Source organism: Ambystoma mexicanum, chromosome 5q (assembly GCF_040938575.1).
Source record: "Ambystoma mexicanum isolate Mex_15411 chromosome 5q, UKY_AmexF1_1, whole genome shotgun sequence".
Classification (NCBI taxonomy): domain Eukaryota; kingdom Metazoa; phylum Chordata; class Amphibia; order Caudata; family Ambystomatidae; genus Ambystoma; species Ambystoma mexicanum.
Window position 1 is genome coordinate 1405126125 of NC_090933.1, and position 12364 is coordinate 1405138488.

At 45.4% G+C, this 12364-nt stretch overlaps 1 protein-coding gene across 1 annotated transcript in view; it reads left to right on the plus strand.

The window, feature by feature from the left end:
- Positions 1-12364, plus strand: part of LOC138498459 (fibrocystin-L-like) — a 1772245-nt gene that overhangs the window by 1733548 nt on the left and 26333 nt on the right. Inside the window, exons 44-46 of the mRNA XM_069622209.1 lie at positions 845-1055; positions 3044-3132; positions 6826-6983. Coding sequence (XP_069478310.1) covers positions 845-1055; positions 3044-3132; positions 6826-6983 — 458 coding nt within the window. The remainder of the gene's footprint in view (positions 1-844; positions 1056-3043; positions 3133-6825; positions 6984-12364) is intronic.

Here is a 12364-nt window from a genome sequence, read left to right on the forward strand (position 1 = left end):
ACCATTTATATGCCCATTCCGACCCCCCACACCTCTCAAACAAAATTACTGTGTTTTTTGGGCAAAAATTATGAGGAAAAACACCAGTCGAAAAAACGGGTTTCGATGATAGGACGTCGTACCATCCCTATGCTAATCATCCGCTTCCCTCATCAAAGCGCTATTGCTTGTGATGGATTATAACATTGGTACATAGCATATGCCATGGATCCATCTGGGCACAGAAATTGTCACGCGATGGACAAGCCACAGAGCGCATTTCCGGAGGTTTCATCAATATGTCTATGAACATACATGGTACAGGGTTGTTTCAGGGTTTGCATTTCATCATCAATATCAAGGCAGGTTAATGTTAAGATAAGATAAAATACCACTATCGCTACAAGTGTGTGGCACAAATGAACATTGTGTATTTATACTAATGAAAATGCCAATAAACAAATTTGAAAATAAATAAATCAATATCAAGGCAGGTAATATCTCTCCTACTTTAGTGTTATTTGTGAACATGTGGTAGGTAGAAAAAAGACACACATGCACTTAACTGTGAACATCCACAACCCATCGTAAATCCTGTGTTCAGGGGGATGACTTACGCTCAAAAGCAGCAACTCAATATAAGTGCACCCGAAGGATCCACATTGCACCCACATTGCACATATCTCTCATGCATGCACCTTTGGAATGGATTCAGAAATGTTCTAGAAACTGTATACATCATCTGAAAATGACCTGTGTAATGACAGTGTAAACTCATCTCCAGGGGAGCTTTCCTTTTCCACATCGATGCCACAGTGTGTCAAGTTCATGTAATGGATTTCATGATGCCACATTCCTCTTGCAGTGTGTAGGAGACCAAATCCAAATGCTGCGGGTTACATGTCTTCCAACCTGGACCCTGCCGTCGTGGACAGCTCCGTGTACGTGCAGATCATCTACTGTTATTACAAAGATTGTATTGCCCCGCCGCCACCGCCACCAGTAACTGGTGGGACAACAGTCCAACCAGCAACAACGCTCGCAACTACTCCCAAGCCACGTATCAACGGACATATGTAAATATTGCTTTTTATAAACATTTATAAAGTGAATGGTGCATATCAAAATGTAGGTGGGACTGTTTGTTTTTATTGCTGGATATGTTTGAGGTAATATAGCTTGATTGACAGATCATAATTATTCAGTATGTTATGTTGAGGTTTATATTTGACAGAAGATATTTAAAACTTGAAATTGACAGCATTGCTCTTTTGTTGTGGGTTGAGGAACTACAATCACTGTTCTAAATTAACTAGAGCCCAGCCACTGGACCTTCCCCATCCCCAGACCAGGTGGAAAGCAGACGTCTAGTAAACAACCTGTACTGGAGAGGACAGACGACCCTAACCCAGCCCACCTGAAAAGGTGCGGCCATCTTGTAATGCACAAGCGATCGGTCATGAGGACAGGACTGGGCTACATATCCGAGTCCTGAACCAGTGAGCAGAGTCTCACCATCATGCCAGCAATGGATTACAAAGAACAATCCTCAGTACCCATCCTTATGTTGCTAGTTTCTTTGGTATATTGACATTTTCTGGAACTGCCCCTCAGATATACACACAATCTTCTTGATGCTGACTCTCCTCAGCCTTTTATGATAGCAGATCTGTGCCCCCTGAGATAACGAGGTAACTCTAAGGGGAAAAGGAATCATCGAGCCCGGTGTATTACAGACCTAGCATTCCATGGCTAGCATGACAAGGATTTCTTATTTATTATAGTGCTTTTGGCAACCGAAGTCGGTCCTCATTTATCGACCTTGCAAGGCTGGGCCCAATTTGCGTAGCCGAGATTCCAATCTGTGACCTGCAGATCACACACAGAGCGCAGAACCCATTGAGCTATCTCATCAGCTACGCATAATATTAAACGTAGGCCTGTCATTAGTAGATCTGTTATAGCCGTTAATTAAAGAAGTCGCCCATTTTAGGATCTAGTACACGATGTAAAACTAGAGGCTGCTGCAGCAAGTGTCACTTGAAGCGAATTACTGTGCCCTATTGTGGCTCCTTGGGGTATATGAATGTCTGTGGGATTGTCAACCTTATGGTGCCTTCAATTACCCTTACACAGTCTTTGCCTGCTAAATGTGACGCTGAAAGGAGAAATAAACTTGGGGAGCAAGAAAAGAGAAGGGAAAAAAACAATTGCAGAAATAGTCGAAAGAAATCGTAAAATTGTAAAATCAGTACAGTGATAGAAGTGAGAGGGAGAAGAAAAGAAATTGGCAAAAAAGAAGGAAAAGAGAACACCACAAAATGCAAAAGAAGGGGAAAAGAAAATGACAGCATGGTTTTGTATGTGGGTTGGCACCTTTGTGTTATAAGAAATATATTTCCCCAAATGCATGTACTAGGATACTGCGAGTGACGTCAGTGCGTGGACGCTTGCTCTAAATGGTTACAGCACTTCTCCAGGGTTTGCAGTACCTTTACAGCGCACACTTCGGCTACTTTATCTCATCTATCAATGTATATATATTGCTTCATGCTGGATACCTGCCACTTGTAACCGCCGGACCTTCTAATATTACCCCACCTTAGTGTACATAGACGAAAACTGCATTAATCCTTTACTGTATACATCCTATAAGGTTGGTGCTGGGATACTCCCGCTATTTGAATCATGGACTGCTCATTATTTTCTGTGATTAATCCATTAAAATGGATAATACAAGACCTATACATTCAGTGGGTCAATGAGCAATAGTTTTGATGTCCATGTTACTTGATTATAATTTCTAGATCCATGAGAGCATCATGTTTTAAACTGTCTGCATTCACATAGTGTTGCCATGGGACATCTGCAGAAGATGTGTGGTGCCCGCCAAAAGGTGTGCACTGCTTTATGCAGCACTTATAACACCTGGGTCATAACATGCCAAAGGATAGTCACATGTGGTGGGTTACTGCGTGCATCTGGATGCATGTGCAGACATGTGGGCATCTGTGTGGACTATCCACCACTATTTACTGACAACACAAACCACTGTCTTTTTCAGTTTATGGTCAAACCGTGCATTTTGGAATTCATCAGCAGAAAATGGTTACAGGTACCCCGAAAATGGATCAGACGTAGTGATCCCAGCAGGTAAAATAATGGCTCCATACATACAGTAAGATGTGAACTTTCTCCATGTGTTGTTTTTGTTCCATTGCTTAGTTGGTATTCTACATATATGTATCTCTTTTCATTTGATTTTTTAAAGTGCAGACCTAGCAGTGGAGAGCTGTACAGGGTGTGAGTAGCCAGCATCGAGGCCGACGTTTTTTAACAGTAGCGTATAGTGCGCGTTGCAGTCTATATAAGCTCAGCGTCCTATGTCAGTCATGTATCACACTAAATGATAAGCAATCTTGAAACCCAACCAGTGTTAGGCAAATCACATGTTGGATGGATCTTAGAAACTTCTCCAGCTCTCCTTGCAGACCTACCTCATGAGCAGGCGCCTCCTTTTTTACCCTTCTCCCCCAAATCAAAACTTGTCAATAATTCCTTACCATCATGACATGTCTTCATGGACTGTGAACCCTAATAATCTAACTTCTTCCCCCCTAAAGGCCTGAACTGATTTCTATGACATGTATACTGCTTTTTAATTTGCACAACATTGCAATACCTCACCCAGACATGGAATTCTGTAGCCCTGACTAGTCTAATCGTTAATAACGCCTTGGGCCTGATTCACAGAAGTGCTTTATTGTGAAAGATAGACTCTGCGATGACTATGTATACCTCCGTCCCCAAGCACCGGCCATGGAGGAACCAGAACTACTCCCTGGCCAGTCATTGAGGTCACAGGTGACGAGAGCAGGAACACGGGTACCCAGGCAGCTGCAAAGGAACAGTCAATCACACGTGAATTCCAAAAACAAGTAATGCAAGGAATATACTTTAGCAAAAGGAATGAAATGACACCTACCAACAGACTGCCAGTGTAGATTTTGTAGGTGAGGCGAATCCCTATGACTCCCTCCCTAGGATGGACAATGGAGGGCACGTGAACCCGACAGCAGCAAGATGATAGCGGGGTTTAACAGTGATTTGCAGTACCCCAATACCTGCAGTAGTCAATGGCTGTCACCTGCACTTGAAGAGGTCGGAGCCAGGAGTCCTGGTTGCAGGGGGAAGGTGAAAAGCTTCTAGAAAGCAAAAGTCCAATGTCCCCAATAACCTTTGCCAAGCAATAGTCCAGAAGAAGTCCGTAATCCAATGGCCAGAAGTAGTGAAGACAAGAAGCCAAATCGGGAGGAAGGAGCAGAATCAGGTCCAAAAATAGTAACAACACAAACACTTCCACCCCCACAAGCATATGCGGCTTTGACACCTTGCTTGCATATGTAAGGGAAAAGAAAATGAAACAAGGCCTGTCGGTCTGAGATGCACTCTTTATCATGATGGAGCTTGGCGTGAAGAGAGACAGGGCACAAAAAGACCCATTCTGAAACTCTTAAAGAGATTGTACTCTTTAAAAGATGCTTTGCAGGACTGCCTGCCAATTGTACAGGCAATCCACAATCATTTCTGATAGACCGGGAGCCAGGGCTAAGAGAACCTGATTCCACCATGAAGGTAATTCTTCCAGATTAGCACAAATAAAGGCTAGTTTTGAGACGCGCCCTTCATTTTGACCCAATGCAGTCTGGAGTTCCACATTAGCTGAAGATGCGGAAAACGTTCTGCGTTGTTTGAATGCCAGTAGGGCTCTGACAATCTTATCTTGAAAGATCTAAATAGGTCAGATCACCCTCTAGTTTCTTGAACCATATGGTTGGTTGTCAGAGACAAGCTGCTCAACCCTCCAAGGTTAAGCTTGGCTTTTCAATTGCTTCATGCATTTTAGAGGTTTTTCGAATTAATGGTTTGGAGCCTCCTTTGTAATAAACAAATCAGCCTTTTTATCCTGAAACTGTTTCTTAGATTTAAGAGTAGACAAAAAATGACAATTTCAGGCATAGAGAAAACAGCAATTATGTTATGACAATGTTTAAGTCGCACTGCCCACGCACAACCCACATCCTATACTAATTGCAATGCCAAAATTCCCTGTACAGCTCTTTGCTCACAGATGAATGGCAAAATGTGAGGGCAGCAGCAAACACGGAGGAAGGATAGCTTGGTTCATTACAGCATGTCAAGCTTTGGCCTCATCCCTACCTTTATTATTGCCTCTTACAACCAACAGGGCAGCACATCTTCAATCACAATCGGTCATCCCAGCATCAATCTCTGGAGGAACGTGTGTGCATTTTGTGCCCACAGAAGGCTATTTGCCTTGCCCCAGTGCACCAGCCTCAGGTTGATAGAATTTACAACGGATGGCTAAAGCCCCAAGCCCTCCAGTTGCTTTCTGACCCTTTTCCTGACCCTTTCCCTACATATGGGAACTTGTACTAACATCAGAAAGATCATTGAATAGCAGGTGAATCTGATGGGCAAACGTGTTGGATTAGCTGCACTCTGTTCAGAAGGTGAATCTGATCATTAAACGATGTTGGAACAGGATTATGGCTCTGGATACATATGTGACCGACACGGGAGAATCCTAGGTGGTATTTTGCGGTTTGCAGCAGTGCAGAAAGGTGGATATTGCACAGGTGCAGGGGTTGATTGAGCACCTTTAGAAGACTTCCAATGCAGTGAGTTTGCACTTGCTTCCATTGGAAGACCAATGTGGAAGCAGTGCTGTGGGGTGATACTGCAGATTTTTTGAAGGCCTTTAAACTACTTACTGTGGGTGGTAGGGATGGGCTGGGAAATGACTGTGGCATGGTGGTTACGGTGCTTGGAGACCCTGGTGCTGAGAAGGGAATTCTGAGAGGTACTCGGAAGGGGAGGGGTTACCACCCATGCAATTAAGAAGGAGGATGGTACAGCAGCTATAGAAAGTGGACCACTAGAAGTCAAGGAACAGAGAATGGTGGTATAGGCCCTTTTCAAGATGTTGTTGTTGCCTACCGCTGGGAAGATTGCACTGCACATGTTTCCTAATGCACTTTCCAGTGGGTGATTTCCCTGTTCTTTGGCTACGGTCGCTTAACATGAGCCACGCTTTGAACTTCAGCCATCTCCCAGCATATTCACTTCCCAACACCACACTGTGTATTTGCTTCTGTTGTTATAAAATTCCTCAAGTCGGTTTATGATTATCCAGAAATGTAGCAGAATTTCGAAAAATATCACTTAACAAGAATATGCAAAGTGGGGATCAGAAATGTAATCTTAAAGAAGGGAAGATATTTAATTTTATTATCAACAAATGGAGTGGGGTGGGTGGCAAGTTAAAGCCTTTAATATGCCAACTAAATATAAGCTCTGTAGGCAATGCAGACATATTTCAGTGGAGATTTCTTTGAGGATAAGAGGTAAATGAACAGGATATGTTGCGAGGAAGCTGAAGAGTATAGAGAACAATGCGTGTAAAAGCTCTGCACAACCTTCAAGGAAGAGGGCTGAAGGCATTATTAGTAGCTTTATAAAGGCCTAGGAAATACAGACTGCAGTCCTTATAGCGTGACAGCCAGGATTAAGCTGGGGACTTATCAACATCAATTGTGTAACAGAGCATTGAGTCATCTCCAGGCTGTGGGACCTGATGGCCTCTTTCGATCTGCTGTATAGGTTAGTTTCCACGCAAGTGAACCAAAGAGAATGATATTCACTTTCAAAAGAGCAATGTTATTTTGTCCCCTGTTTTGTAAGCAAATTTAATTCAGTTTATTGCCCATTTTTGCTCTTATCCGTGGTGTTGTAAATGTTTGTAAATGTACATGTATGTTTCAGATGTGCAGATGGTGGCGGACGTGGACATTCCATTTCTGGGCTCACTTACAATCTACGGTCAACTAACACTACCTGACAACGTCACTAGCAATGACACCACTGTGCTGCCATCAGGATACAGGGATATTGTTCTAAATACTTCCTACATCGTGATACAGGTGAGAACAAGATAAATCCACACAGCATTTTGCTACGGCAATGTTACAATCTCACTGGTATTTCCCTTTCTGGATTGCTTTCTTTAGAGCTTTTCTCTGTATTCTGGATTGTGCACATGCTGGCACATGCTGGCACGGTCACCTTATCATAAATGCGTGACTCCAAGTGCAGTGTGTACTCACTGACCATTCCTACTTGTTGTTCATGATTTCTTCAGGTCTGGCCCACTACCCTACCAGTGGGCAAAACACAGGCACTTCTTCTTAGCACTCAGTCTGCACAACCTCTCTAAAAGAGGTGTTATGCCTCATTACAACCAATGCAGTAAAAATGGTGGTAGTTCTGATACCGCAACCTTTTTTGGAGGTAACGGAATGCAGTGTGCAGCTTCAAGAGAAAGACATAGGATGCAGGAATGAGACAGGAGCCAGCAAGTACAAAATGTAGAATAACTGTATTTATGTTTTAGGGTATAGGTTATAAGAAGAGTGAGAGCATAGGGAAGATCCTCCTCTCATGTGTGTCTTCCATCTTGAATGACTGTCATTTATGGAACCCTGAGGGAACCCAGGGTTCCACCACTAGCCAACATTACATGGCTTGCATTGCATATGGCAATGCAAGCCCCACACTACACATCCCCATTCCTTAAAAGAGTATAGGAAGCAGTCAACACACACACAGCCATAGCAGACAGGATCCTGTGCACAGCAGTACACAACTATCTCACTGCAACAAAACCACATTCAAAACCCTCAGAGCAACAACACAACATTCACGACCACCAGGGCGTATTCCACAAACAACGTAACTAACATTCTGAACCACCACAGGGAACATACCACCATCTATCCGGGACTGCCAACCCTGGATCTCAAAGCTGCCACCCTCAAGCACAAACCACACTATACAACATCTACAACCATCTCACACACGGGGACTCAGGCCTGCCACACCCGAGCACATTCGCAACCCACACATAGTAACCTACCATTATCCGTACCACCTGCGAAAAACCACACACACCAAACTTACGACCAACCTGTCCTCACACAGGGATCCTGTCACACACCACGACAGAGGGTAGCACTACCACACCACTCCCAAAGAGCACACCAAAAAGATAGGAAAAGACAGAAAAGCGACAAACAAAACAAAGAGGACATATAAATAGATGTCTGTGCTAGAGAAACAGAACATCATTAAGATACACAGGCACATGTTTATGACTCCTGTATAACAGTGTAGATAAGATGGAATATTTTTCATTCATGCACTGGTATAACTTTTTTTTCTCTTGCACAGAATAGTGCTTCAATGTCATCATTCATTTCACCGAATGACATTTAAATTTCACTGAGCACTAATCACACACATTCCCAAGATGATAATAGCTCATGAGCATACTACCGCTTAAAGCAGTAAAACATAAATGATAATGGGCCTCATCACGAGTTGGGCGGTATCCCAGCGCTAATTGTGCCGGGATACCGCCCAGTGCTATTTGCGTTACCGCAACTCGGTCCGGTGCAATTTGCACCAGATCCTGAGTGGGGGAGGAGGGGCGGTAAGTCCCCGTTCCCCATTGTGTCCATTGGACCTGATGGGGTTGGGGTGGTGCTGACAGCGCCGGCGCATATAGTGCTGAAAATGGAGATTTTTACCTACAGCAGAATGCTGGAGGTAAAACTCACATTTTTGCGCCGGACTCCTGATAGGGACAGCCCTTAAATGTGGTGCTAATAGCGTTACCGCCACACTTAAGTGCTACTGCCCACCGCGTGATGTGGCCCAATGTATATTACTTATAATGTATATTAATAAGCACATTGCCGCATCACAATCACTCATCACCAACACAAATGGCAAAAATAATAATATATGATATTGGGTTAGGCCACAACCCATTCATTCATAACAAATTCATTCCTAACATGGCAGTTAGTATAGCATGAATTATTAAAATTACATTTCAAATGCAGGGATTGTGTAAATGTTAATGTTAAAGGTATTTGTAGCGCACTTGTTGTATGGTTTTGGTTCTAGGTGTATGTTGTTGCTTGATCTTAGTGGTCTTGTCGGATGGTAGACGGTTATTTTCTCCCTCAGGAACTCTGCTCCTTGGCCGTGGATTGCTCTGTGTGTTATGCACATCATTTTGAACTTTATTTGCTGTTTTATTGGTAGCCAGTGTAGCAGTTTCAGCGCTGGGGTAATGTGTTCTCTTCACTGTATTTTGAGCAGTAGACTGGCCGCAGCGTTTTGGATGCGCTGAAGTTTTTTTAATAGTCGTTCTGGCATGTCTAGGAATCGGCTGTTGGCATAGTCTATTCTGGACATGATGAGTGTGATGATGGTGAGTGTTTTGTGGGTGAAAGAGGGAATGGTAAGATCCCCTTTACTGTTTGTAAGAGGAAGAAACATTTCTTGATTATAGCCCCAGGTTCTTTACTATCGTTGTAGGAGTCGGTGCTGTTCCCTTTTCCGTCAGCCATGGGATGGAGTGATTGTTTTCCCCGTTTTTTAATATGATCATTATTTCTGTTTTGTCCGGGTTGAGTTTGAGGCTGTTAGTGTTCATCGAGCTTTAGAGTTCTTCTAGGCATTCTTCTAGTGTTGTGTTTCCTTTGTGTGCGTCTTGTATTTTGTAGACGATCTGTGTGTCATCAAAGTACTTGTAGCAAGTGAGGCAGTGTTTTTTAAATACATTGATTAGAGGCACCAGGTATATGTCGGAGAGCAGGGCAAGAAGGAGGATCCTTGCAGTACTTCACAGATGGATTCCCTTGTGGTGAATTTGAAAGGCTTGATTCATACAGTTTCTGTTCTGTTTGTTAAGAAGGATTTAATCCATAGCAGGCCTAGGCCAATGATTCCTATTTCTTCCAATCTCCTGATGAGGTTTCATGGTTAACTGTGCCGAATGCTGCAGAGAGATCTAGGAGTATTAGCGCTGTGTTTTTGTCAGCATCTGCGTTAGCTTTAAGAAGGTCCCAGATTTAAAGCAGTGCTGTTTCCATTTCTCTCATCGGTCTGAAGCCTACCTGTGCTTGGTCCAGCGGTTGGTGTTCTTCTATGAATTCCTGTGTTATTCTATAGACGTATGTTTCGAGTATTTTCGCTGGATAGGGGATGTTGGAGATCGGTCTGTAGTTGGCAAGGCCCTCCATGTTTCCGGCTGTGTCCTTGAGGAGTGGTTTTATGTATGCCGATTTGAATGATTGTGGTACTTTCCCTGTTGAAAGTGATTGGTTGACAAGGTTTTCGTAGTATTCCATTGGCTTCCTTGTGTGAGGATTGACTTGTGTATGTCCGGAGGGCACAGATCCATAATGGGGGTGCCTGATTTGTTCCTATTGCTTACCAGCTTTGCAAATGTCTCCAATGCTATTTGGGAACATTTTTGGAGTTTGATCTGGCGATCCTCGGGTGGCTGGTTCATGTTGTAGCTCCTCGGTCAGCTTTGTATCATCTGTTGTAAGATGTAGATTTTGTTTCTGAAGTGGTCTGCAAGGTCATTGCATAGTTTCGTGGAGTGTATTGGTGTGTTTATGCAGCCATGCAGGTTTCTCATTTCGCTTATGATTTTAAATAGCTCTTTTTGGGTGTTGGCGGCTTTGGTGAATCTGTTGTCATAGTATTTATTTTTTGCCTTATGGATTTATCGTTGGAGCTGCAATTTTTTCGCCTGGTTGTTATTTTTTCACCATTCTAGATCAAGTTTCCGGTTCTTTCTTTCTCCAGCATGGGGTCTGGCATGGATTCACATGCACATGAATATTCGCCGTCGTCAGGCTGGTAATCCTCGGTAAAGAAAAAATCAGTATCAGTTTCGTTTCTGATCTGTCTTTTGTAGTAGTAACCAATCTCTGATCTCTGCGTCATACTGACCACAGCCAATGACTGCCCTCTACCTAAGCCCCGCCTCTGGCAGCCATCTTCAGATTTTTACCGCACGTTCAAGTGTTGGGAGTCCTCGTGCTTAGCTCGAGCATTTACTGCGTGTTTCGCGCTTTTTCAGGTGAATTTTCACATTTTTTCGGTTAATCGAGCCTCAAGCTCCACCGTTTCTAATCCCGTTAACGGCTACCCGTTGCGGGATTTTCCTACGTCGAATCAACTTCTTGGAGGATTCCAGAAGATTCGCGGCCTACTTCGAGATGGCCCAGCATGCGAGTTCGTCGCCCGGACCCAAGCTGTTTCGCAGCTGCCCTGGATGCGGGCTGCAGAATGTGTTTAAGGAAGACGAACATTTGCGATGCCTCTACTGTCTTCATGGGGACAAGACTCATTTAGAGAAGGACTGCCAGTTCTGCAAGAACTTGTCGGAGCGGACCATGAGGGACCGTCGACCCCGTCTCGCCAGCTGGTTGGAGAAGGGCTCAACGGGTGAGAAGAAGAAGAAAGGGTCGGAGCGGGCTCCTAAGTCCTGTGCGGGCGCCCCGGCGATGGGGGCCCAACACCAGGCCAAGCACTGCGAGTCCGCTGGCTCCGGGAGCGCCGAAAGGTGGGGCTCTTCGGTCGCCAGGCAGGGCGCACCTTCCCCGGCACCGTCAACCACGAGCCAGCGCTCCGGTTCGGGGAAGAGGAAGTCCGAGACCCCGGGTAAGCTTTGGGAGAAGCCCCGTCTGATCTCGGAAGAGGGGGAGCGAGGCGTCGCCCCTCCCCCGAAGGAGAAGGCCCGGGACGCACCTAAGGTGGTGAAGGCCCTTCCCAGCAGGCAAAGGCCTCTATCGAGGCGATCGCGGCGACTCTGGCCAAGCCGGCAGAGACCCCGCCAACGGAGACTGCCTCCGGGACTAGTGTTTCCCTGCCGCCAAGGAGGGAATCCTCTTTTCAGCCCATCGTCGTGGCCACCATGATGGAAGAAGCGAGGGGGGGCACGGTAGCCTCCTCGAGCTCGGAGTCAGCCTCGGAGTAGGAACTGACCGAGGCCGTGAGGAACCTCGAAGTCCAATTCGAGAAGGTTCGATCCTGTAAGGAAAATCCTCGGGAGATAACCGAGGAAGACAACGATGGCGAGGAAGAGCAGCCTTCCCTTCCGGCGCTGCCGGAACCTAGGCCTCAGGATGGCTCAGCGGCCATTTTGTCTGCCATCCAGTCCTTATGCTCTGAGATAAGGACGAGATTCCCACGGCCCAGGCCGGAGGACCCGCAACCTGGCCCGTCGGGAAGTCCTCAGAACAAACGACGGATGACCCAACCCTCTCCTCCGCTCGCCCCCGTAAGGCCTACAGTTCCCTCCTCATCCTCCCATGAGTGGGGAGATGATGGTGCGTTGGGCTCGACAACGGGTTCTGAGGGCGACGGCGACGACGACGGAACGGGTCTCCCATCGCACGGGCCTCGCCGCCCGAAGAGCGTGGCTCATTGCACGCCA